Below are 26,145 nucleotides of genomic sequence, written 5' to 3' on the forward strand. Positions count from 1 at the left end.
CTGGCTGATGGTAATCTGAAGTCTTAATTTGGCCATGGCATGTAGTGGTGTAGTCGGGGGGTTTGGGGGTCGGACAGCTGGGTTCTCTATGCAGCTGTTGCATTCACTGGTAGATATTGGAGACTCACAAATGAGACGATGCCATTTAAATTTCTTTCATTAATTTTTAATTATCTCTTCAATTAAATGTATTGACAAAGAAGCCAATAACGTCAATCAAAGAGGAAACGATCCGAGAAAATTCCTGAGAACACAAAAAAAGGGGAGATCGGAAAAAATGACAGTAAACATTTGGACCTCATCAAAAAAGTTGAGTAGCTCATCTCATCTCATCTCTGTGCATTCACAAGGCTGTAGCTTTAAGAACAGCAGAGGGCCTGATGAAAACAAAATGAAACATTGCAAAAAGGACCGAGAGATTTAGGACATGACCTACCTCTAGTGCGATTTGAAAGTGTTAGATTGGCAAAAGTAGAGTAGGAGGTTGAGATGTACAGACGCAAGATGAGGGATGATAACAGTCGATAAACTGATGAAGTTCCCTGAGCCGGGACAAATGAAGGATCCCCCGTCCATAATATCAATCACTGTGGAGGAGTGCTATCTATGTCTTGCATTAAAAAAAAGAGTTCTAAGAGATACACAGAGACAAAGGCAATCATGACCACAACAAGACAGTAATAAACAGTTTTCACCCCGAAACAACAGCAGCTTAGATTACTGTTCACAAGTATAAGAGCTTAATCATCCTGAAATTTGTTCAGTCATTCATTGGCATGGCAAGAAAACTAGTCTTTTGCATTAGGAGCATAAATGCACATTATATACACTGACACAAATGCCTGTCTGCAGTTATTAAGGCACTGAAGTTGGAGGGGGGCTGGGGGAAATACAGGCATGGATATACAGAGTGTGTATGGACAGTAGGTGTCATTTGACCTCAGAGTGCAGTCTGACCCATAGTTACCACAGGACTATACAACACTTACAGCATGTCTTTTACAAATTATGAACAGCCCTTACAAACACAACACAAACGACTGACAATCATAATAAATGTGAGAAGACCCCACTCAGGACAATGTCCGCCATGGCTGTCTTCATGAAGATATGGTTCTGTTCTTATTTTTCTTAAAGTGGGACTTGGTGCTTCGGTTATTATGGGAAAACAAAGAAAAGCCAGAAGAATCCAGCACTGAATAATGTTTAGTGTGTTTCCATTGTGCCATCTCAAAGTCAGGTACTGCTGAGAGCGACGAACGCCCTTTTCAGTCCTGTAAAACAGGTACTCCTTCATTTGTCTCTTGTAATCATTATGTTTTCGTTTTTTGCATTTAAACTGAAATGAACTACTGAATATGGAACCTGATGCCTTTAGTGTTTTGTTTTGTTTTTTTTTTTCTTTCTTATATCGGCACCAAAGAGTCAATGACAGTTTTGTTCTGTGGCTGGAAGCACATCCACCACTACGGGCATTTGTATTTCATCGCTGTGCATCAAATCCTTGTGTGATTTCCTGAACGTGGGTCCTCTCTGAGTAGTCACATGATCCAGCTTGGCGTTTAGTCAAACTATGGACTGGTGGATTTGTTAGCTTAATAGCTGCATGCTGAAACGTTTACAACAGATGAGGGGTGGTTTGGTTGATCCTGGTCGGACAGCAGGTGGAGAAAGGATAAGGAGACGTGAGACGCCTTACTCTCCTTGGTAGAGTTGTTCATTGAAAGTGTGAGTCATATCCTTTGTTCCAGATAAATATCCATCAGGGATAAGTGATTTCCAGTTACAGTTTGATTTCTGTAGTTTTTATTTTTTTGTCGTTGCTGTTTTTGCATGGACATGCTAGAATTTTGCTCTGAAAAAAGGTGGAGAAGGGTGAAAAAACCTTGGGTAAAAACAACAATAGTTTAGTGACGGAGATACATTAATCACATGTCTGAGAGTAGACAAGCTCTCCATAGCATGCACTTCTCCCGTACCGCCAGTTCAGAAACACCAACAAATACTTAAATCGTCCTGTATCCCTGATCAAATGCATTTCAAATCCTAAAAGTCATAAATCTTTTCCGTGTCCGTTGTGGTTGTGTGATGTTCTTACCGTCCCATGCAGGCTCTGGTGGCTCACTGTTTCCTCCGGACCACCTGTTTTAGGTGGAGCTCGCTCTCTGCTGCTACAATAGGCAGCTCGTTCTTCAGATGGTATGAGATAAGGTGGCTAATGCTCTCAAATAGCATGTCCTTGGTTCGGACCTGTGTGGAAGAAATGCAAGGAGCAGTAATCACAAAGCTGCTGATGGGACGTGGGTTTTTTTTTTTTGGACACCCATAAAGCAGTGATTACCTATATTCAGAAATGAACAGGTGATAGTTAATGAAGTCTATTTTTTTTTATTCACTGCCTTTCTATGAACTATTATGAGCCTCACCACTCCCTCAGGGTCCACCAGCAGTAGGTGTTTGGGCAGCCCGCAGTGCATGCCTGTCAGCACATACTGTCCCGGGTTTGTTGTACTCTCCCTGACGAGGAAATCGCCGTCTCGAACCAGGAGTTTCTCTGCGTCTCGTCGGCTCATTCGGCTGTGGTACCAGGTCTCCCTGCGGAGCTGATCCTCATTGGGGGCCACAGGGGCTCGACGGCGTGGAGGGCTGGGCCACTGGTCCTCCAGGACCCGGACACCCCCTCCAGCTGCGGTGGATATACTGGAGCCAACAGCTCCACCACTGGCTTCATGCAGCTTCAGGGCATCCTCAAAAGGCCCTAAAGGGAAAGGGATGATTTAAAAAAAACCAAAAAAACCAAAAAAAACACATTTTCTGCGAATGTCAGAATATGTGATTCTAAAGCTCGAGACAGGACTTACTCATGTCAAAGAGATCTTTCTTGGGACTCTCGGGTACCCTGCCCCCCCTGTGTCCACTGTGCCCGTGTGCCAGTGAATCCAGGTTTTCCAAGCTCTGGGTGTTGACATACTGATGCTCCTCGTAGTCTCTGCCAGACGGCTGACCATCAGCACACAGGTAGCCATCTGATGTCAGACCTGCGACAGACAGACTCATTTTTGTTTCTTTTTTGCCACTTTGGCTGGGACCACACTTTCCATAGACACTTAATCCATTTGTAGAATGTACTCAGGATGCCGTGTTTTGGTGAAGTCATATTTTTTGTCCAAGTTTATGCGGCTTCTGTAGAATCCCAGCAGCTGCATGGTTGCAGTGCGGACCACAAAACATAAAGACTCATTGTTGGCCCCTTGTGTTACATCATATTTTACCACTCTTTCTCTCTTCGTTTCCTGTGACTCTTCACCACTGACTGTCCAATAAAAAGATGTTCACAATGTTCATAATCTGAGGTGACCTGAGGCATCAGAGAAGTATATGGAAGCTCCCAGGACGCCGAGAGTGTCTGAATTTACATATTCATTCATTTTTATAATGTAAGATGGTAATCATACATGCTCTTATATATTGTTAGACTGACTAGCTCCAGCAAATCAAACCCTTCTGAGCAACACAACCACAACTAATGAAATTTATAATGGAAGTGCTGCAGTGCTTCAATAGCACCGAGGTGCTGCGTACTGAGAGCCCAGAAAAGGCTGCTTTTAATGAAAATCAGCAGAAATAAGTAAGTACAAATAACACAGGAAGAAAAATTTGTTTTAGTCTGCTAAAAATATTATTTGACAAACGTAAAACTAGTGGCTCATCAATATCTTTTCCTGCCATGACGGATCAAATAAAATATTTTATCCTGGAGCAAGTTGAGAAGTGAGAGGATATTTGGCAAGACAAATTCAAAGCTTTTCCTGGAAAGGCCAGCGTCTGTACTAGATTCCTCCACAGACATAACAAACACCACTTAGATAACGAAGGGAATTCTGAGAATCTTGAGGATGCGCCAAGCTTCTCTTCCATCAAAGTTCGAGACCTGGATCAGAGGTTCAAGCCAACGACCTAAAATAACCTATCAGCTGACTCTAACAAAAGTCCAAACACTGGACTTTTTATGTCGGTGCCAAAATGGAGGTGCATTTTTATCCAGGCCAAAGTGCAGCGATGAAAGAAACAAGCAGCTGGAGAGCTGCAGGAGAGCTCAAATAAAAACAGAGTTCGTACAGATTGGATTGATATAAATTACTTCCTCCTTTGAGCTTGGTTAATATTGCTCCTATTAATGTAATAGTTTCTTATAAAGTAGCTTACTGGCATTTCAAAATGACAGCTGGCAAACAGTGAGTCATATATATATATATATATATATATATATATATATATATATATATATGTATATAGACACACACACACACACACACACACTATATCTATAATTGGAGTAAAGGTTACAGGCAATTTTGCTTTACCTGCAGTTGTATCTACGTTTGTCCACAGGGTGTCTCACCTGAGCTGGTCTCTGTGTCCCAGTGAAGCTCATAACACAGCTGACCTGGGGGGTAAGATACCTGCTCCCTCCTAGCTGGTGAACCCATCTGCAAACGCGCACACACACACACACACACACACACACACAGACACTAAGAGAGGCCATCCTTGATACATGTGTCACTCTGTAGCTGAATGGATATGGTCATTTCTTGTCCCAACATAATGTTGTTTTGAGGCACTCTATTTGAAACATTAGCTACAGTAAGTTGCCATGTTTTTGAGCAAGCTGCAGGGAGGGAGGGATGATTTCTGTCACCCTGTGAGCAGAGGAGCAGAGACTCTTCGGATAATCATATCTGCCTTTGGCCATCATGGTGCAGGCACATCATGTTAACAGTATGTTTTCATGCTCCTGCTGCACTTTAGCTCAGAGAAGCAAATTATAATGGGCATGATTATTATAACTGAGCAACATATCAAATAGCCTGACTGTCATTCTTTTGTAGAGGATGGTTATATATAAAACCTGGCAAAGATGTTGCTTCGAGTACATCTGTAATAACATTAGATGGTGAATTTGGGAATTTCACGTCACACATGATGCCCTCAGATGGCCAGCTGGAGAATATTACACAAATTAAATCATAAAGAGGAGACCAAAAGAGCAAGAATTTACCTTCAGTGTCCTTTAACAAAAGGACAAGCACAGCCATGAAAAAGTAAAACCACTTGATGACAAAAACATCCTGAATTCAGAATTTTACCAGAGTGAACTGTATTTTATTGGCCGTGGTCATTGTACTGGACCAATCTGTGTTATTATGTGATTTTTTTTTATTTATTTATTTTTTTTTTAACAGTGTTTGTACTGCTAGTATGGACCATTTTAATGAGCCAAAGCTAACTTTAACTGGTTTGGTTTGGCAGATCAGTCTAAATAATATTAACAAACTGGGCATTGATGATCCTTCAAAGGGTGAGAAATTAATTCAGAAGGGATTATTCTTCAATGTTCATCATTTAATAAAGATTAACTAAGATATAAATTATCTTCTTTTAACTGATTTGTGCCTCGGATTAAACTGAATATTACTGTTGACATTTTTACTTTTAACTTTCTTGTGAAATAAGGCTCATGTCAACATGTAATGCTCATTTGTTGCACTTTATGGTCTTTTTCTGTTCATATTGTGTAAACTGTTATCACTGACAAAACGTTTGCATCTTATAACATTAAATACTGTATACAGAGGGAAATAAAATAACTTCTCCCTTGAACCCCATGGAGTAAAAACAAAAAAAGTTCACAGAAAAAAAAAAAAAAAAAAAATCAGTTTTAAATTTTCCAATTTGTAATTGTTTTCATGAAGCAGTACAGAACTTAGCCACTGTCCTAAACTGCTTTTTTCTTTGTAACGGATGAACACAAAAAAACCTGGTGTTACATTTTACACATTATGTGTATTTAAGCTTTAAGTTATAACTTAACCTTCTGGATGTTTCTTTTAGAAAAAAAGTAATAAGAGTTCACAGTTCAGACCAATCTGTTGACTGTTTCCACTCACCTGTGCTGCCATCTTGCTCTGTGGCTGGGTGTGGATATGACCCAGGGGGGCTCCGCTAAGCCTGAGTCTGGAGTCCACTACACCCCCAACAGGTGGCTCCTTCCCTGGGATGCTGTTGTAGTAATCATGCTCAGAGAAGTCCTCATCCTCCCCCCACAATGGCTCCTCTGGTCTGACAGACCTGAGCAGGTACATGGACACAAATGGCACAAATTAAGAGAGTACAACAAAAAAACAGGAGGCATGCATACCAACAGTATTATTACAACAAAACCAAGGCCATTACTTCAGTATTGTGTTGATTATTATTGTTTTATTGCTTTCTACAGTGATATAGTGAAAACAAAGATGTGCGTTCTCAAATGGATCACGCCAGATCAGATGTCATCGTCACATCTGACAGAGAGTTATATAAATCAGATAGAGATTTATATAGAGCTGCAGAGCTGCTGATGCTGCTGGCAGCAAAGACCTTCACCTGAAACCAGAACAGAACGGACCAATAGTCTGGAGTTCCTCCTGAAGTTTGTCACAGGGTGAAAAGATGTGTATGGATCAATAAACCAACACTAAAGGAAACTATCCTGTCTCTCTGTGATGAATAAATAAAGAAATCTGAGAATTATACAGTGGATCAAGTTTTTGTGTCGGAGATTGCAACTGCTATATATACACACATTTCCAATGCAGGATGCCTGGCCAGTATAGTGTCACAGCGTTTACGTAGTCAAACTGACCGACGATGCCATTACCAGTAAACTTGCACCACCTTCATTTCCCCAGAGTCAGTCCTCCTAAACTGACTTCATTGAATCTGGGTCTTATTTATATTATTTATAAGTGTCAATAAATTCAAAGCACTAAACTTCCATGTATGTTTACGCTCTCTTTGTGATTTTTATTTTCTTTACTTCAAATTTACCAGAATTTTGTAAAAACACGTGAATGAAAAACATTTACAGATGTCATGCAGATAAGAACATTCGTTCTTGCTGGTGCAAAGAGGTTGCAAATGTATGATTTAAAAAGCCACATATTTCAAAGAATGTAAAATCTTTTCATCTTTTCATAGTTTCACAGTAAGTAAGGTGAAGTGCTTATCACAGCCGCCCAGCAAGACAGTTCTGGGTTTGAACCCCATGCCTGGGGCCTGTGGCTTGGATGGATAGCAGTGATGATTTCAGCAGTATTGTGGTGTACCTCTCCACAGATGCCATAGTTTTCGGAGGACTGTGTAGATACTGTTTGAACTGCAGCTCAAAGGCCTGGCCGATGGTGCTGATGACACTCTGGGCCAAACCATCGGAGCACTCCAGGATATGACAAGCTGTGGGAAACAAAAAAAGGAGAAGATTTATTCCAACTGTCTGATGCTATCAGGAGATCCTGATAACCCTGATATTAATTCCACAGTATCAAATATATGCTCTTTTATTTTTTTTTCTTTGGTGCGCTATCTTGCACGGAGTGTGGAAGATACCATATTAAGGTCCACCTTCTTCATGGAAAAATGTATTTGTTTCCAAATGAAAAAGAAGCATTGTAGAACACACCTCTCTGATTCACTGGGTCTTTGGCTACGTATGCTACATAATCAGGAGTGTCCTGCAACAGACAAGAGGAAAAATTCAATTAGACCAGATAAATTAGATCTATATTACTGCATTAAACTCTTGGATCACGCGATTGGAAAACACTAAAACACAGTCCAGTCAGATATGTGCTGTCTGCCAAAATATCCATTCCAGCAACAGCAACGTAAAGGAGAGCTGGGAGTGAAACGCCGCACTCACTGTGTCTCCCCCAGAGGCAAATGAGATGGACTGCATGGGATGATGCGCTATCACCTGAAAGAGATAAGTAAAACAAGTCAGATGGCCAGACATTTGCCTTTTTTTATTTACTTAGTTATGTATATACACAACAACATCAAATGACAAGGAAACAAGAGATGCCAGAACCGAATGAAATAACGGTAAAGGGGCTGATAGACTGCAGTGTTGGCAGCTCACTCAACATTTTTCACAATTCGCAAAAATGCACGTTTTCCCCAAACATTTCTTTTTCCATGAGCCAACTCATGGATTGATTATGAAATGAGAAATTAGGTCACACATATCTTTACTAAAATGTAAGGAACACAGAGGTTATTTTAATATAGTTGTGGTCACAATAACATAATAAAATTATATATGGGCAAATTTATCCTTGAGGAGATAAATGATCAGCGTGGTTTAGCTTCGTCTTACCTGACGAGTGGTGGGGATGAGGAGGCTGAGACCGTCTATGGAAATATTGACTGCGATACTCATGCCCGCAAATCGCAGGTTACTCTTCCCCATAATGGAGTGGAGAGCTTTGTTCAGAGCCTGCATGGGAAAGAATGGAGTCGAAATGATCACCGTATTTTTTGCAACTGCGGTTATTTCAGAAAAGGATGATGATAGTTTTTGCTGAGAGGAAAAAAAAAAAAAAAAACGTGCATGAGTCTCAGAAAGCGTCACATAAGCTGCAAAGAAAGTGATAGGTAGGTAGGATTAGAGGTTCATTATTCACCTTCTTCCTCCAAGGTCCCTTTCCTCCTGGCACAGCTTCACAGAGCCTGTTGATGGCTTCCCTAATTAATGAAATGAAGAAAGGTCAAAGGTTGAATTATAGTGGGAGCCAGCTAGCGGTCAGTATATATTTATGATCTCAATGTTGTGGAGATTTATAGTGTCCTTGAACCTGCATGCATCATGGCTACTGGAGCATTTCTTAAGTATAACTGAGATGAAAAGTTTGAAAAGTTTAGCCCACGTTCAGGGTCATAAAAATTTGCTGCACCACAAAGACGGAGAAACCTGAAATTAAACATGAACAGAAGCTTTGCATTTCCTCCCTCGGGCTGAAGCCACAGGTCAGAGACCAGTCACAGCTCAAAGGCCAAGAAAATTTCCAGCAGGATTGTTCACAATGTAGTAAAGTTGCTTCTACTCCGGATTACCATGAATTTTACAGAAGAGAAAAAACATCATTATCATTAGTTGCTTAGCAAAGTCCCATTGAAGCGCCTGTTGAATTGGACAGGAACAGTAACATACTTTGATTCAAGCTTTCACTGCTTTTTTAGGGCATGTGGAGTCACATTTATCTTCCACAGAGCAATTCTTCGCTGCAGATTTGTTACAGTACAACTTTGGAGTGAAGCTGCTGCAACTCCAGGGAAATGGCTGTCTAATGGACGTTTTAAACTCCTGTCCCTCACGGGTCTGATGGCAGGAGTGAGGCATAATGTGGATTTAAAGCTGGAGCGCACACTGTGTGCCAGGGGACAGCGGGGACGGCAGTCAAGAACCCAGCTGCCCCTATCAAGTGGCTCGTAAATATTTAAAAAGCAGTGTCCCGGGCCCCATCTCGAGTAAAGGTCTTCTCAGGGATTTTTGACAAACACCACAATGTTCGAATGACTCATGCCGATGAGAAGCGAAGGGAGGGAGGAGGAGGAGGAGGAGGGAGAGATGAGCTGATGTTTCTGTTTTTGTGCAGCTCTGGTATTTTTCAGGCCATAAAATGTGTGTGACTTAATTATCACTGGTGTTGCTGTTTAACACTGCGATGCAGAATGGACCCTTTTCAAATCTGGGAGATGAAGAACATTATTGAAATTCTAGCAACGACAGAATGAACTGCAGTCTTTTTCCCAGGATTGTGTGCAGCCACTTAATCGGTGAAAAATACAGGCTGTGACGTTAAAATCCTGCTTTTTGAATTCACATGGTGCTTATCCTACAAAGTTCTTTGTCTTTACTAAGACAATCATTCATGAATTCTTTTGATAGATGAGCCATAATGTGTTACCAAGGAAGTCAGAGGCACAGGCCCTGTGACATGAGCATCAGTCATTTTAAAGCAGCCTTTGATTAATTGTTTTATACACGCTAATAAATAAGGCAATAGTGTGTTCATCGGAGGAGAAGTCAATCATTGAGTCACAAGGACACAAACACATAACAGCTCATCTGTTAAAAACAATCATGGTCAAAGTGATGTCATGCTGTTAGTCACAGCTTACGCTCTGTACGGTTCCTCCCTTTGCTAATGGTTTGTTTTGCTTTTTTGTTTTGAAACCCCCTCCCTCCCCCTCTTTCCCAAGAAGTTACAGCCGCAGACATTATCCAGCAGGGTGCGTTCACGGGGACCAATGCAGCTTTCCACAGTCCTTAACGAACATCATCAATAATAGATCTGTCTTGCTCTCTCTCTCTCGCTCTATCTGTGCCCCCCCCCCCCGACCTGCACTTAAGCCCAGGATGCATGGTGGGCTCCGATTACTACAGATCAATTGCAGAGGAGAGAGAGGAGGGTGAGAGACAGAGAGCAGGAGCGGAGGGTTGGTGTCTTTTCCATGTGGTCGAGAGCCCTGATTTTATAACAATAACATCTTATGCAGGGCATAAAAACACAAAGACAGACATATTAAGAGTATTTTACCTAAACAAATGATGACCTGTTGCTCCAGGAATTGTATTTGTCTTTATCAGGGAGAGACAGCGCTGCATTACTGCCATAACAGAGAGTTTTGTGACTTTAAGATGAACGAAGTTGTATGTTTTGGTGTTACATTTACATTGCAAATGGTTGATCGTGATTTGAAAATTGTGATGTTGTCTTTTACAAGAAGACAGCCTTCAACATTCCTAAGAAAATATGTTGTGTTAAATCGAAGCTAGAGGTGAGACTTCTATTTTTGCCTTTTACTGCAAAAACAGCATCATTCCTCACGTTGCAGTCAGTCACAGACATACTTGTGATGAGAAAATGACAATGGCCACTCTACATGTAAGTTCTGTACCGGCCATATAGTATTTGGTAGTTCAGTTAATCCTTTACATCTTCGATCAAATTCTCCTGACTCATCATTACCAGTAGAGATGGTAACCAGCTTACCGTGTCACCTGAGTCCGCGTGTTGAAGTCCAGGGAGCGCATTGACTTCAGCACTTCAATGCAGCCCATGTACTGCAGGGAAACAACCACAAATAAAAATTACTATGTGTGTCAGCGAAGATTTTGGTCCAGATTTAATGCCTCTTTGAATTAGATTATTAATGAGCTGTCTATGTGAAGTGATGTTGGCAGCCACTGTTTGCAGTTGCACACACAAAAATTTGGACTTTTAGTGAAATTCGCGAAATTATGAGCTTTGTTAAGCATAATAAATCATCTGAATGTTTATCAGTGGTAATCGGCATGAACAGCGTCTGCAGGGAAACTTTTGAAAATTGTATTTTGGTGGCATTGCAAGGCTTCTGTTGGCAAACATTACTATCTCCAACAACACATAATAATCCACCTCAGACCAACATTAAAGGCCATTATAGTGTGAGCAGTGAGTAGAAGCCAGCTGAGCAGCTTCCTAATGGCTTCAAGGTTGAGGTGCTAATGGCACCTTGACTAGATTAGCAGCACTTAGCGCTCCCTGTCATGGACAGTCTTTTGGGAATGCTACGGGTGTGAGTTTGTGTTTGCGCTGTATACAATCATTGCGTGTGAGGCTGTTTGCCTAACTGTGAGGTTTACATGAAAAGATTTCATGTTGAAGAAACTTTTTTTTTTTTTTATAGTAATACATAATATAGTAATGGAGTCTGTACAGTGACACATATATATCTGTCTCTAGGATGGCAGTGTTTATTAAAGTGCAGTTATATAAACAATATATGAATGCATCTGGGTAGTACAGCGGCATAGTGGATAGTGCACCACAACAGGGATGTCACGGGTTTGATTCCCAGGCCTGGGACTTTCTGTGCGGAGTTTGCATGTTCTCCCCGTGCTTGCGTGGGTTTCCTCCCACCGTCCAAAGACATAATTTTTAGGTTAATTGGTGACTCTAGATTGTCTGTAGGTCTGAGTGTGAATGTGAGAGGTTGTTGGTCTCTGTCTGTCTCTGTGTGTTGGCCCTGTGATGGACTGGTGACCTGTCCAGGGTGGGTTAGGGTTATCTTCTACCACTTATCTGTTTTCGGATAAGCAGTACAAGACGAATGAATGAATATATCCAGAGGATACAAAGAATCACACAAATATAAATTCATATAAATTCCAACAATCCATCAACAAAAGCCCCTATGGTACTAAGTCAGTATCATATTTATTGTTTTTTCTAGGGTTATTACTGCACCAACTACCAGTAGACAGCAAAAGGCCACATGACAACCGCACAAACAAACACATACCAGAGTGAGAGAGGATGAGAGAGCGAGGAACCTTTGAGCACGAAAGCTTAAAGAGCTTTCTAACCAGATTTGGAGAGGGGGGATGTCTTCCATCAGGAAAATTGTCTGTCTCTCTTTTCTTTCCCACTCTCTGCCAATGCCTTCATTGTCACTCACTGATCTGCTGATTTAATGCATCCCCTCCTCCATCTTCCTATCTCCATTTTTAGCCCTTTAGCCAAACTCAGTAATTTTGAGACTACAGGGATGACTTTCCAAGAAACATTCCTCAGAAACACTGACATCCTCCTTCAAACACTTTTGCATCATTGCAACCTTCTTTGAGATAAATTGGGTGGAGTTCATAGTTTGTCAATGCAGGAAATGTCCTTTTGTTAATTCCATTATCTAATATCTTCCATTTTATCATTAATCACTGCAGGATGTAACAGAACAGTAGCTGAATGGTGCAGACATTAAATGGTTGGTTTGTCTTTTTTTTTTTATTTCTGCCCCCCAGCAACAGACAGACTTGATGTAATTTACAGATATTTATAAAGTGGTGGGGAAATAGTGCACACCAGATTGTGTACGTGTGTGTGTGTTTGTGTGGTGGGGGCGGGGGGTCATAAGAAATGACTATTTAATACAGCTCTTTAAATGATAGCTGCTTTGCCAGCTGCAGTTCTTTGTTTGATGATTGCTGCAGTGTCCAGGCTGTCAGAGATGGCAGATGCAAACCAGGAACGCAGCCTGACATGAGCGTGAACACAGACACAAAGTGTGAGGAGGAAACCAATAGTAAGAATCATATGTGTCTTTCCCAGCAGAGGAGTGTGTTTGTGGATGTGAGAGAGCGAGCGAGAGAGAGCACTGTGGTAGCTATGCTGATTAAAAATGGCACAGCACAGCAGAAATCTACTGTCACTTTGACACTAATACATGCAGCAACTGCTCCTCCCTGCACACTCGCCACTGAATTGCACACATACTGCTGCTTTAGCTGGCGATGCCTCTCAAACATGGGCCATCTGAAGTTGTTTTTGCACAGCTTTGCAGCTGACAACAATACGCTGTCAAAAGTTTAGTCTGATAATCACCTGAGTTATCAATCACCTTTGAGAGCAGCACTTGTTGTGAATCTAGCAAAGCTCTGCATGGTGATGAGAGCTCATCACTGGACCCCTCCCAACCCGATCCAACCATCCTCTTCCACATCACATGATGCAAATTACTGTGATTAAATGTAATTGAATATAGGAATGAATGGTGCATGTATAATGCCATTAGAAAGCATGCTTTGGCCCCAGACTGCACTAATCAAGAGCATGTCATTAGTTTGAGGTGGGGGTGGCAGTGTGCTGTAAGGAGGGGCGGAGATGAGCGGGAGCAGGGGATCGCTAAGGAGAGATCACTGACACTGACGTCAAGCAGTCTGCTTGGGATGGTAACCCTTTGTAAACACAAATCACAAGCCCATGCTGATGAAGAGGTCTCTCCAGAAACCAGAATTATCTATTTGGTTTATAAAAAGTAATGATCAATTTTTATAAGTAGCCTATAAGTTGTAGACTGGATACATTTATATTGGAAAGCTAAAGGAGCCGGATTCATTAAACTGAGGAGTTGTAAATCACACTTCATAGATAAAATCTTATAGTCTCATTGTACACGTGAAATGAATGTAAATGGTCCAGAAAACACACAAAGAGCATCAGTCCCACAAGCTGATAGCTTTAGCTTCCAATCAGGCACAAGTTGTACGCACTGTAAATATGCAGGGTTATTGCTTGAAGTATAGTATATGATGCATTCAATCTAAAGTCAACAGTGCAGCAGAATAACAACTCTTACTACAGTCTGCAGACATCATTTCATGGTTAATCTTTTCCCAACATGATGCCTGTGTACGATCCTCCTGACGCAGTCTCTTTACCAGCCACACCAGGCCATCTATCTGGATTAAATTATGTATTCCCCAGCCATCACCACATGAGCTGCATAACAAACTGCCTGGCACTGTGGCTTTTGTTTCCCACCCATACATGGGAACCTGCATGGGGTCATCAGTATTGTGGCATTCACTGGACCATATGGGAAGGTAGTTCTTCATTAATGAGCACATGGAAGACAAAGGTTTTTCCTCTTCAGTTTAGATACACAAAAGAACAAATCACGACTAAATGAGTAGGTGATTGCCTTCTTTTACAAAAAGAGTGTAGGTTATGAATTAAAAAGTCAGACTTACTCTGACGATGTAAGATGCTCCTGGTCCTGCAATTTTCTTGTCAGGGTGCAGCCAGCCTTGGGAAGGTTTGTGGATGAAGCTGCCCTTCTGGTTAAAGTCCTCTCCCAGCCACATGCCCTCCACCCGGGTCCTGCGGTTCATTCCTGACCTGGAACTGCTGGAACCACCAGGGCTTGCCATGACTTCTGCGGCCCCAAACCCGTGCCCCCCAGGACTTGCAGAGTTTGCTGCTGCGACTGCTCTCTGCCCCCTGATGGCCTGTAGGGAACAGGGGGTGACACACACAGGGTCACAGGAGTTGAGGACTGCTGCCAGACTGGCCACTGGGCCACTAGCTGAGGTTGCACCGCTTGGCCTGTGTGATGTTGAAGACGGGGAGACAGAGGCCTGAGCCTGAGAAGGAGGGACTGCCGCCTTGCCCGAGTCCTTGCTAGAGCTGGAGCTGGAGCTGGAGTTGGACGGGCTCCGGCTGAGGAGGGAGTTAGAGAACTTCCACTGGGGCATCTTTGGGATGAGCATGCAGAAGGTTGTGGTGGCATCCTGTTCCCCATCCAGGCAAGGGGAGTCAGCGAGGGCTGTAGCCCCAGCAGAGGAGGCAGTCCTGTCACTGGGATCCAGAGGAGGCAGGGGAGGCAGGGGAGGCAGGGAAGGCAGAGGAAGGCTCGGGGTGGAGGAAGGGACTACCGGCGTGGCCACAACTTTGCCGCTCATGGCTAAGCTCTGCATCAGGTCGTCGGAGGAGGTCACAGACTCGTTGCGAAAGCGGCCATACTTTGGCTTAAGGAGCATGCCCGGAGGAGCCGCCTGAAGCAGGACCTGAGAGGGGGGATAACTGCCACAGGATGAAAGGGCAGGGTGGGAAGGGGAAAGGGGGGTGGGGAGGGGGGAGGTGTGATGGAAGAGGAGAAGAAAACTGGAGGCAAAATCTTCAGGGCAGGGTCCTATCCCCTTGTCAAAGTCAATTGGATCCTATGTGGTCCTCTCCCGATCTCGCACACACACTGTCCCACTCTCATGCCGCTCTCCTCCCTCTCTGAGCTGGCCTCCTTCCTCTCACTGCCTCAGGCAAGCTCACTCTCATGCTTCCAGTCTCTCTCTCTCTCTCTCTCTCTCTCTCTCTCTCTCTCCATCTCTCTCTATCACTCTCTCTTTGGATGATGTCATTGGGTCTATTAGCCCTGCCCTGCCCAGCTGCTCTCAGACTATGTTAGCTAAAACACATCTGTCTGAGCCACCCTGCTCTCAGCGATCTCACACACACATCCACATGCACTGCAGAGCACCAATTTATGTGCATAAAGGACCATTAATAATGTATATTTTGGAAAAATTGCCACTGTACAAACTGAGACAATAAGATAAAGCACAATTCAAAAGAGGTTATAATGTAATGTGACGCATTAATCAAAGCATTCTTCTGATTTTCTGTCACTCTCAAAATGATTATTATAAAAATAATATTCTGGTCCTGTAAGACCCTGCAAAAAACACACTGGTATGACTGTATCAAATACAAAATACAAATATCAATAGAAGAATTGATAGAAGATAAATACCAGTATGAACGCAATCCAACTGGTTAAAGTTTTTTGTGTGAGCCGATGGGTGTGGAATTCTATTTGTGCCAACAGTACACAAAACCTTAACAAAGGACACAATACAGCCACACATTAGGGAGTACGTGTGATAAGAAATCCACCCTATCCCATCTGTCCAAATTCTCTTCCCAACTTCCCTCCACCCGCCTCCCCTGAGAGCAATCAGCCATCTCAGCAAGATCCTTTTAGCCCCTCAGCTTCACCTTCCCTCGATGCCTTTTTTCCTCATTCCACTTCAGATCAGTTTTATCTTTCTATCTTGCACAAAGGTAGCATAAGGTATGAATCCGTGGTCAAGGTTCCGGGTGTGAAACACAAAGTGTTTTAAGCAGGGTTTTTTTTTTTTTTTTCCTTTTCATTTTGTAGTGGTCAAATAATACCCGCAGGTGAAAGTGAGCACAAGGTATTTTAAAAAAGAGTGCAACTGTAAGGGATGAACCACGAGGACCACAAAGGCTACCCGGTTTGTTTTGGAAAATAAAGAAGACAAAGCTCATATTCAATCAAAAACAAGTAGGATGGGAACAATTTCTGGAATGATTGTGAAATAACTCAATAGGCAGGGTCATATGTTGTCCACAGAGGGGTAATGTACTGACTAAATAATGCCACCTACACAGAAAAGGAAAAGCTCATTATACTCCTGTCAATGGTATAAATTCAATCAAGCTCGTCCTAGAGTCCCATAACCACTCTGATTGTTGTGGTTGTGTTGTGTTCTGCGCAGCAAACAGCCCTCTTCACAAAATAAAATTCCGACAGGACAAATTCTGTATTCATGAATACATCAGACACATAGAACGTACCTAAGTGTCAGGGTATTGAACCAGTTGAAGTCAACTGCAGAAACAATTTCACCAGTGAAGAAACCTACTGGACGTGAAAAATCCACTCTCATAAACATCACAACACCACTACCACTGCCATCCCGCCTTCTTCCAGCTAACAGCTAATCACTTTTTTTTGTTTGCTAGAGGGAATAAGAAGTTACTGATAAACCATACATAATCGATACATGTTGACAATTGTAGCTGGCCTTCCTCAGTGTCCCTTTTTTCTGGCAAATTATTTGCACTGACAACAGTTGCAAAACAAAAACGAGAAGTTGAAGTTGAAAGTTCAAATTATTTCTACAAACCAAAGTGACTTAAGTAGTTTAAACAAAGAGATGCAATGGTAAGCATTGTAAAAAGTGGTGACAGGTTTAATTTTCAGCTTTCTGGTGCACCCAATATTACACAGCAGTTCCAATTGCGCTGTGTATGTGATGAGGTAACATGTTTAACAACCTGATTAGGTTTGCAGCAGCAACAAGTGGAACAAATCGTGCTGCGTTGTGAATACACTAGCACTCATTAGCAGCTGTTACCTGGACAACACTGATTATGACTTGGAACAACGCAGGTCACCTGCAGAGCAGAGACCTCAAACTAAAGAGTTTGCTTAAAGTATAAAGATTTTGTACCTGCAAATCATTGACTAGGAAAGGTAATGCTGTGTGTGTGTGCTGCTTATGCAAGGCCTAGAGAAAATATAAGCAACAATGAATGCATATTTGACAATGTCAACTATTTAAGAAAATGCTAATATTTCTAATATTCTTAGGAAGGAGTGTAATCTATTTTGACATAAAGGGATAAAATTTCCTATGACCATAACAGGGGACGTGGTGAAGTGAGTTAGAGCTGGTGCCTCACAGCAAGAAAGTTGTTGGTTTGATTCCTGGACCGGGCCATAAAAGATGTCATAATTTGCCCCCAAATGCAAATCAACCCATCAAAGTAAAACTGTGGGCATAAAGACAAAGTAGAAGGGCAAATACCTTGAAAAGACTGCATCTCACAAATTCATTGGCAGCAACATCTTCTAGGAGACATTAGACTGGATGACCTTTTGAACCCCTAAAGGTTTCGTGTTAAATGACGTAACTAACCCGCAGAAGTTACTTCTTCACTGCTGGACACCCGCTCACCGGAAACACTTCCCACTTCAGTGTCACGTCGACGTCTCATTTCGAATCGGCCGAGCTGGTCAAACAGTCTGACGCAGCCCAGGGAGGGATCCATCTCGCCAAAGTAAGCGATCTTCGGACAGGGCGGGGCTTCGGCTCGACCAATCGGAGGAGGGCGGGCAGCCGTTGGGGTTTGAATCGCCGTGGCGGAGGACGGCAGCTTGTTGCGCCCGTAAATCTCTGAAGAAGCGAAACTAGCTAAAAAATAAAGTCCCCCGAAACGGCTTTCTGCACCTTAACTCCGACCGCCGCCGCCCACCGAAGATGTCAAAGAAGCAGATTTACTATTCCGACAAGTACAACGACGAGGAGTTCGAGTACAGGTACGATTTTATTTTTTATTTTATTTTTTTTTTAGCATGCGCGTACGTCAACGGTTATTTTTGTTGTTGCTAACGTCAAAATACGGTTAGCTCGGTTAGCTCGGTTAGCTCGGTTAGCTACACGGCTCCACAGAACTGTAAGGACGTCTGAGAAATTTAAATAAAAGTTTGTACTGAGGTTGTAATGAAACTGAGCTCAATCTCAGCATCAGCTAACAACAGTTTGAAAGAACTAACTACCTGCTCCAGTTAATAGCGACCTGTGCTAATTGTTGTTAAACGTTGTTGGGCTAATGTTACTTTACTGCATCGGTTTAATGTTAAAAACAAAAAAAAAAAAAAAAAAAAAACAAGCTACAACAACAAAATATAAACTTACTCCTAAAGTTACTAACACTGTAAAATAGGTCTTTAAGTGTTAACGCTGCATTGAAGTTACCTGAAGTTGACTTTTCCCACGGCTTTGGCGTCCTTTTGTGAAATGAAATTTAATCCGCGTTCTGGTGGGTCATTGTTTGAGTTTTTGTCATTTGTGTCCAAACAGGCATGTGGTGCTTCCGAAGCAGCTGTCTAAACTGGTGCCGTCCTCCCACCTGATGACAGAGGAGGAGTGGAGGGGTCTGGGGGTGCAGCAGAGCCAGGGCTGGATTCACTACATGATCCACAAACCAGGTGAGAGAGCATCAAATTAAAGGATAAGGAAATGTGTACAGATTCAAATTCACATTCAGTGCAAAAAAACAAAACAAAACAACCCCCCCCCCCCCTCCTTTTGAGCAACAGTTTTGTGAAAGGAATCAAAATGTAACAGGGAAGTTCAGCATTTAACACAAAGTTTTGTGAAATCAAACTGCCAGAGTCAAATTTTTATTATGCTTCAGCCATTTCTTACATTTTAGTCCACCCTGAAAGCATCTCATCATGTGCAGTAAAGATTTATAGATTAAAGTGTTCAGTAGTTTGTTTTTTTGTTTGCTTGTTATTGTAAGTAATAAGCATGGCAGATATATCGCCTCATCATGTAACAGCTCCTCCTCTGTTACACAGCCGTGTGCTTGGTGTGACCCCTACTGTCAGATGATGCTGACAGATGCTCTTTTCTTTTACTTTTCAGAGCCGCACATACTGCTTTTCCGAAGGCCTCTGCCAAAGGATTAAATGAGAATGACATGTTAAATTAAAAAAAAAAAAAAAAGCTATCAACTTTGCTGATCTATATTGTCCTTGGACCATACATCTTCCTATATACACTTCTACATTTGTTCTAATGTATTGTGTAGAAAACCCTTAGTTGTATTGTGGTTTTTGTTTGTTTTTGTTTTTTTTTTCAAACTCCCTCAATTTTTAGAGGTAATGAGAGGCAAATATCTTGATTCCACTGTGAATGAATTTAAGTGACATGAAGGTCAATTGTGCATTTTTTTATGCATTTTTTAAAAATGTCTCTTGATATAATTTGATATGTTTGATTTATTTACTGAGTTGTGAAACAGGCATAGGACTTTATTTTTTCATAAGCACAATTCTCCTATTTTCTGCTCTTTATACTTATATGTGTTTTGTACATATGTTATTTCTAGATATTCTTAATTTTTGAGTGAGTCATAGTTCATTCAACACATGCTTTGTCCCTGAAAGAACAAAATAAATGTGCTTTCTTCATGTTTTTGTTGATGGATATTTTTTCTACTGTTACATTATTTGTTTTTTTTCCAGCTAATTGATTTTCAGTCAGAAACATCGACAACTAGTGGGGTGACAAATTCAGTGTGTCTGATGCCCAGAGAGAAGGCAGGGGCCCGTGCCTTGTGAACCGTCACTTTCTCTGGGTTGTACGTTCCAGGGCCGGGTTTCTTGGTGCCATCTCTGGGTAAGCCGTGTCGTCCCAGCATGGAAAATGCTGGCTGACGGCGTAAATATACTCCAGGGTCTGTACTGTTATATCTGCAGGGCCCAGGTGTCTTGGCTAAATCCACAGATGGGCCACCTGTGCTGAAACTACCTGACATGGTGTAGCTTGCACTGGCTGGCTTGTTTGGGACTCTGGGGCCAATGAGTGGAGGGAGACAGTACTTGTTAGGAGCAGGTACTGAGTCTGTGCTGCGGTATTGTGTTCGAGAGCCCATTGTGTAGGATGGAGGTCTGCGCTGAAGGTTGCATGGTGGGGCCTTCTCAGGGCTGTATGCTCCTGGTCCAGGTGTTTGGAACAGCTCCTCTAATGAAGAGGAAACAGTTGAATAATATAAACTGTCGAATCAACAACATATGGTAGCATGCACTCAGTGGGGTTCAGATTTTCAGTTGAAACAGCTGACAGCATCTCAAGCAGTGTCAAAAACTACTGGCTCATTATTCAACTGCTACAGAGCCATAAATTGGACTGTAATTAAAAAGTTTATTACATAACAATGATCTGCAAAGGAAAAGATGCACTTACAAAAAATATTCATTTTGAATAAAATAGGATCTCACTCTGTGCTTTTATTCTTCCCAACATTGAGTATGCAGGTGTGCCGTCCTTTCCAAAGCGAGTGATTTTTGCATCAACGTGGTACTGTGGCCCTGGACTGGAGTCAACACAATACACTGTGGGGAATGCAAACATTTGTCATAAAGTCAATGAATTGTTTTATTTGATCACATGAAGGCCTTACACTGCTCTGTGAACGTTAGGTGAGAAATGGTTACAGAATAGTGAGATGTTGTCTCCCCCTACTGGTTCTCATTTGACACTGATTTCTGTGTTTTATTTGGGTGATTCAATTATTTTATAGTTTTTTCTTTCTTAGCTGTGATCAGATTTATAGCTTTGACATTAAACCTCTGACCAACACAGCCACAAAGCAGTAATTAAACGGAAAAAAAAAAACAAATAAAAAAAGGGGGAGTCTCACTGTTGTCACTCATCCTGCCGTGGAAAGAATAGGCAGGGCTTGTTGGCTTGGTGAAGTCATGACCAATAAATCCGATGGCTGGAGGAAGCCCATAGTGTCCAGGACCTGGCCCTAGACATGGGGGGGGGGGGGGTGCAATTATTCACTATCTCACACATTAAATTACATAAATTTGCAGAATGGTAACTGGTAATGGCAGTTTTCCTTTAAAAATGTCCTCTTTAATTTATGTACCCAGCTGCTGTCCTGGAGATTCATGTACTACAGGTTCTGTGCAAGTCGTGTAATTCAGTATCCAGAAAAACTTGCAAAAAGTTTCCACCAGTGAGAAATAAACATCTATACATTAGGACGGTATATTTTCCATAAGGATGAATGACTGAGCTGCTTCGTCGTCCTTCTGCCTTCAGCAGCACCTGTCAGCCTGTAATTCAACAACTGCGTCTGATTTCTGTCTCTTATAAACGCTGGGTCAGAAAAAAAAACAGCTACCAGAGCAGGATGGTGCTGCAGGCAGCAAAACACAATGTCCAAACACCATGCTGGGGAAAGAATTACATCAGCATACAAGTGCTCAGTGGCATGTGCACAAGAGGAGCATTTTTTCAGAGAGGAGCGAGTCCTGGCTCGTCTGCACAGAGAAGCCCTCCATTCTGTTCAGGCTGGTGTCTCCAAATGATTTAAAATGGACCGTCAGTCTTCATAATACATGGATTCACATCATCAGGTTACCTTTTTCTCTTCCTGCGATGGGTGGATATTTTTTCTCCATCTGACTCTTCGTAGAAGTGATGGACAGCTCAGGAATATAGTTCAACAGACTATGGAAATATTCACACATTATTCATTAAACACTGGTTGAGAAAATAATCAACATTTGTAAAGTCACTTTTGGGGAAGAAAAAAAAAAAGCAAAAATTTACGTACCTTACCACAGGTTACTGCTCCTTCAGCCCAAATTAGGGCCGGCTGCATACTTGGAAATTCAAAAGTGAACACCTCACTCTTGAATCCTCGCCAACCTCGGTGATCTTTCTTCAAATAACATAGACATCCGACATCACACATGCCCTGGCTAATACTGAAACCCAGAACCCCAGATGATCCAGACTCTATCCTTAATTTCCTCTGAAACCAACAAGAAACCTGAGACCTGAAATACACATCAGTGTCAGCAGCAGAGCGGATTCTACGCTGGATTTTTTTTTTTTTCCTTTTCAACAAACGGTCCCTCCACAGTGGCTCAGACCAGGTGGATGTAAAGGTGCACTCAGGCTGCCACTTGGGAACAATGTCATCACTCCAATTCAAGCTCATGTAATGCTAGCCCCCCGCCCCCCTGCAAACCATGAAACCGGGATCACCCTCTCCCGCCTCTCTCTTTTCAGTCTTTCTGCTCATCGCAGTGTGAAGATGCAATATCACCACGCATGCAGTTGCTACGGAGACTGGAGCGGATAGTTTGCCGCTGCCAGGTCCCCTGCACTGCTGGCCCTTTGTCAGAACAGACATTCAGACCGAATGAGTACATGGTAGTGTCCCTGCTCAGAGCTGGTGACAGGGACGTTTTTTTGTTCCAGCAACTGAGAGGATTTCCCTCCATGGCACTGCTGCTGTCTTGTCTATATTTGCTTCCAGAATTAGATGCAGTGCAGCAGCAGCAGCAGCAGCAGCAGCAGCAGCAAGATGACTGCCTTTATTCAGACGGCCTCATTGACCTGTCAGAGGCCGCTATGCCAATGCACAGCTGGAGTACACTGCAGGAGCTTCAACTAGTAACCCCCATCCTTCAAATCCAACCAATTGTCACCCTTTGATCTCCTCTAATCCTGGTGATAATTTGTAGTTTGGATCTTAAGGACTCGTTTAAAGACCCGAGTCTGCAGTTGCCACGGGCTGCAGTAACCGAGCGGGTCGAAAAGGGACGTGCAGAAAACAAACATTAAACTTTAACAGGCTCTAACTCACTCACAGCTGCTGCTTTGGTAACTCCAGTCTGCTCTTGGCTGCGCACACAACGCACATCCAAAGTCAGACATCTGTACAATATATACAAACTGATAAAACACATGTTCACGCCTTCTGCCTCTAACACAGCAACTCGACAGGGGTCAGAGAGTCAATTATCAAAGCAGAGGGCCTTTTGAAGCAGCAGGGTTGTAATACAGCTTTGCTGCTGGCAGGAAATTATCTCCAGACTTAACTAGGCTTTCAAAGGAAATGGAGCAACACAGCCTTCTTATAGAACTGCACAGAGCGGTGAGATATACGACGCCACATCTCCAGAGATAGCTGGGCTGAAGGTGTTTCTTTGTTACACCTATACAGAGCTTAAAAGGGATTTAAAGAGTTAAAACACACACAAGCAAGTCTTGTCCGCTTATTACCAACAAAATCAAAATGCTGGATTGTATACAAATTTTATTCTCCTTTGTTTCAAAAAGCACAATATTTGATATAAACTGGGACTACATTTATCAAATTTGGTACATTTACAGGAATTTAAAACTTCATTCTTGATTTTTAAGTTGATTGCTTCACGAATAAAAATTTTAACAAAAAAAAAAAACAAAAAAACAAAACACACACAATAGCTTATGAACTGTACAATCAAATCTCAAGGCAGGTAAGGTGAAAGGTAACTTGAGAGTAGATGATGTCCATGTGTTGATACAATAGTTTCAGAATCAAAACGGTGCATCCCGGTGCACTGTTGGTCAAAAGACAGATCTCTTGTAACTGTAAAGTCCATGTTTTGAGTCGGCCAGAGGCCTTTGTTGCGTGTCAGCCCCCCTTTTCTCTCCCCTCAGATTTCCTGTCGATCTCTACTGTGCTGTCTAATAAAGGTAAAAAGCCTCCTGAAAAAAAAAAAAAAAATCTGAAAAATGAAAAACATTTCAGCTTATGTTTCTGTAAAGCATACGGTTAGCATATCTCTTCTTCCAGCAGGATACCAGCACAAGTAGCTCAGAAAATGTTTTGATAATGGGGTTAAAGCTTGCTATAAAAGAAAAAACATATACTGTATCTCATGTTTGAACTGAGTGAACCACGATGGCAGAAATAAAATGCATGGGCAGGCAATGACAAAAAAAAAAAAAAAAAAAAAAGATATGAACTCTAGATACAAATAAATACCACAGATAGAAAATATAACAAAATATTTTGCTTAAAATCAGGTGTAATTACAAACATAAATACTTGATTATTTCTTCTAGTGATTATAGAGGCAGTACAGTGAATAACAAAGATGCTATGGTGCCTATTGGTGACTAGGAGTCTGTAGGAAGAAAAATAAAAGTCTGGAGGACACTTGCTTGATGACAATCATACACATCCATCCACACACACACTGACACACTGACATAAATGCATCTGCTCTTTCAAAACAGTCTAAACCTAATTACATACACTCTCACACACAAATCCATACTTTTATTCTCCAAACCACACGTTCTTTTCCTTTCAGGCTGAACAAGTCCCAAGTCTCTCTTCTCTTTCCATTCACGGGCATATTCACAAGTAATGTACAATTAGGAGGTGGGTATGGCTTCACTCTGTCAGGGATTCTGCGAATGACAGGAAAACATTAAATCAGGACAGATCTGTAAATAAAACCCATGGACAGTTGATGAAACTGTCCAAAGGCAGCAACGAGTTTATTATTTTTTGATTCGCTCATTAATTCATTTATCTGCTACCGCTTATCCATTTCCGGGCTCTGGGGGTTGCTGGAGCAAATCTCAGCTCACATTGTGTGATACTATTTAATGTTATTACTGAGGATCACGTCACACTGATCCAGCAAGGCCTTTAAATAAGTTTACCTCCAACCCAATGACATCATTAAAAGAGAGTATACCCAAGTGGATTACATCAAAAGCACAAACCCAAGAATGACTTCTCGTGCAATCAGCCGCATACCCTTTTACACATCAACTGCCTTTCCTTTTTTTTATTTTGAATCAGTGGCTCAATCACCAAGACTAAATAAAACACCAGTTTTATTGTGCCTCCATCTGCCTCCATCTGAAAACAGTCAAATTCCCAGTTCAACCCCATTTCTCATATATTTTCATATATACTCATCTACATGAGGTCCAGTCTACAACACACCAGAAGACTGCCAGAAATAATCTGACCCGGAGCAAAACAAACACAGACAACAATCAATCTGCTCATACCATCGATCAGGGGTGTTTTTTGTGTCCAGTGTGGGTAGCTGGGTATCTGCAGGCAAGGGCCCCTTCTGCTCTACGTCCTCCCCACCGTCAGGAAGGTCAAAATGGCCCTTTCCTTCTGCATCAGCCAAGAAAGGCTCAGCGTCTGGGTCGTATTCATAGGAGTAGTAGGACACCTCTGCCATGGATCCCTGCTCCTCTTCACCTGGAGAATTCAGGTGTGGGGTGACAAAAACAAAGACTGGTGGATAAGAGAGGATCTTTTGAGATCAGGCCCTAACAGTATATCAGCGTGCATTATATGATGATGTGGTGACAGCCATTTGATTTTGTGCTTAATAATTTAAGCATTGGGTGTCACACAGATTTAATATTGTGTACAACTGAAGGTTTGGCTTCAGGCTTCAGCAGCAATACCCCATCAGCGACAGTAGGGGTCCTACCACACTTAAAATGTTGCACAGTTCCATAAGATGCTATGACAAAGGCAGCCTTTTTGGAAGAGGGCATGGCTTTTTAAAAAATATTTACTATCACATTTGCACTTAGAATTCCTCTGCAATCGGATTTAGCTCCTTTCAAAAGGTTGTGCAGCACAGTAGACTCTGTAGTGAGTTCCAACACAAACAAGAAGATAAGCTGAACAATTTGTAATTTGAGAAATTTAAACACGGTCAAAAAGGCAGCCCCAGCGCGGGAAATAAATTCAGCTCAAATGAAGCCTCCTAGTCTGACTGCAT

General features: G+C 42.1%; 4 protein-coding genes across 4 annotated transcripts in view; 1 reads left to right on the forward strand and 3 right to left on the reverse strand.

Moving 5' to 3' along the window:
* Nucleotides 1-1,595: 1,595 nt before the first annotated feature.
* On the reverse strand, nucleotides 1,596-18,887 carry shc2 (SHC (Src homology 2 domain containing) transforming protein 2). The gene is made up of 14 exons (XM_029499824.1): nucleotides 18,770-18,887; nucleotides 14,399-15,214; nucleotides 10,881-10,951; nucleotides 8,508-8,568; nucleotides 8,201-8,320; nucleotides 7,745-7,798; nucleotides 7,505-7,556; nucleotides 7,152-7,278; nucleotides 5,952-6,132; nucleotides 4,403-4,490; nucleotides 2,862-3,038; nucleotides 2,427-2,758; nucleotides 2,099-2,250; nucleotides 1,596-1,855 (listed from the first exon to the last, which is right to left on the reverse strand). The coding sequence occupies exons 2-13, from the start codon at nucleotides 15,185-15,187 to the stop codon at nucleotides 2,122-2,124; spliced, it is 2,181 nt and encodes a 726-aa protein (XP_029355684.1). The 5' UTR covers nucleotides 15,188-15,214; nucleotides 18,770-18,887; the 3' UTR covers nucleotides 1,596-1,855; nucleotides 2,099-2,121.
* Nucleotides 18,160-19,552, forward strand: cks2 (CDC28 protein kinase regulatory subunit 2). Its single transcript, XM_029499825.1, has 3 exons — nucleotides 18,160-18,330; nucleotides 18,875-19,002; nucleotides 19,445-19,552. Exons 1-3 carry the CDS (start codon nucleotides 18,272-18,274, stop codon nucleotides 19,486-19,488), a joined length of 231 nt encoding a protein of 76 aa, XP_029355685.1. The 5' UTR covers nucleotides 18,160-18,271; the 3' UTR covers nucleotides 19,489-19,552.
* A 505-nt stretch (nucleotides 19,553-20,057) lies between these two features.
* cimap1d (CIMAP1 family member D) lies at nucleotides 20,058-22,281 on the reverse strand. The gene is made up of 5 exons (XM_029500812.1): nucleotides 22,152-22,281; nucleotides 21,957-22,045; nucleotides 21,225-21,335; nucleotides 20,803-20,916; nucleotides 20,058-20,545 (listed from the first exon to the last, which is right to left on the reverse strand). The coding sequence occupies exons 2-5, from the start codon at nucleotides 21,994-21,996 to the stop codon at nucleotides 20,058-20,060; spliced, it is 753 nt and encodes a 250-aa protein (XP_029356672.1). The 5' UTR covers nucleotides 21,997-22,045; nucleotides 22,152-22,281.
* Nucleotides 22,282-23,633: 1,352 nt separating this feature from the next.
* cpamd8 (C3 and PZP like alpha-2-macroglobulin domain containing 8) overlaps nucleotides 23,634-26,145 on the reverse strand; it is a 38,655-nt gene continuing 36,143 nt past the window's right edge. The window contains exons 43-44 of the mRNA XM_029499672.1: nucleotides 25,409-25,610; nucleotides 23,634-24,793 (exon numbers count right to left, since the gene is read on the reverse strand). Coding sequence (XP_029355532.1) covers nucleotide 24,793; nucleotides 25,409-25,610 — 203 coding nt within the window. The 3' untranslated portion in view covers nucleotides 23,634-24,792. The remainder of the gene's footprint in view (nucleotides 24,794-25,408; nucleotides 25,611-26,145) is intronic.

This window comes from Echeneis naucrates, chromosome 4 (assembly GCF_900963305.1).
Source record: "Echeneis naucrates chromosome 4, fEcheNa1.1, whole genome shotgun sequence".
Lineage (NCBI taxonomy): Eukaryota > Metazoa > Chordata > Actinopteri > Carangiformes > Echeneidae > Echeneis > Echeneis naucrates.

Coding starts and splice junctions, on each gene's coding strand:
- cimap1d (XM_029500812.1), bottom strand. CDS start 21,996: ATGGAGAAAAAATATCCACCCATCGCAGGAAGAGAAAAAG. Junction 20,917..21,224: donor CGGCAGGATGAGTGACAACA/GTGAGACTCCCC, acceptor CATTCCCCACAG/TGTATTGTGTTGACTCCAGT. Junction 20,546..20,802: donor GGGAAGAATAAAAGCACAGA/GTGAGATCCTAT, acceptor CCTCTTCATTAG/AGGAGCTGTTCCAAACACCT.
- shc2 (XM_029499824.1), bottom strand. CDS start 15,187: ATGCTCCTTAAGCCAAAGTATGGCCGCTTTCGCAACGAGTCTGTGACC. Junction 8,321..8,507: donor AGGGACCTTGGAGGAAGAAG/GTGAATAATGAA, acceptor TTTCCCATGCAG/GCTCTGAACAAAGCTCTCCA. Junction 7,799..8,200: donor TCATCCCCACCACTCGTCAG/GTAAGACGAAGC, acceptor TATCTCTTTCAG/GTGATAGCGCATCATCCCAT.
- cks2 (XM_029499825.1), top strand. CDS start 18,272: ATGTCAAAGAAGCAGATTTACTATTCCGACAAGTACAACGACGAGGAG. Junction 18,331..18,874: donor GACGAGGAGTTCGAGTACAG/GTACGATTTTAT, acceptor GTGTCCAAACAG/GCATGTGGTGCTTCCGAAGC. Junction 19,003..19,444: donor CTACATGATCCACAAACCAG/GTGAGAGAGCAT, acceptor TTTACTTTTCAG/AGCCGCACATACTGCTTTTC.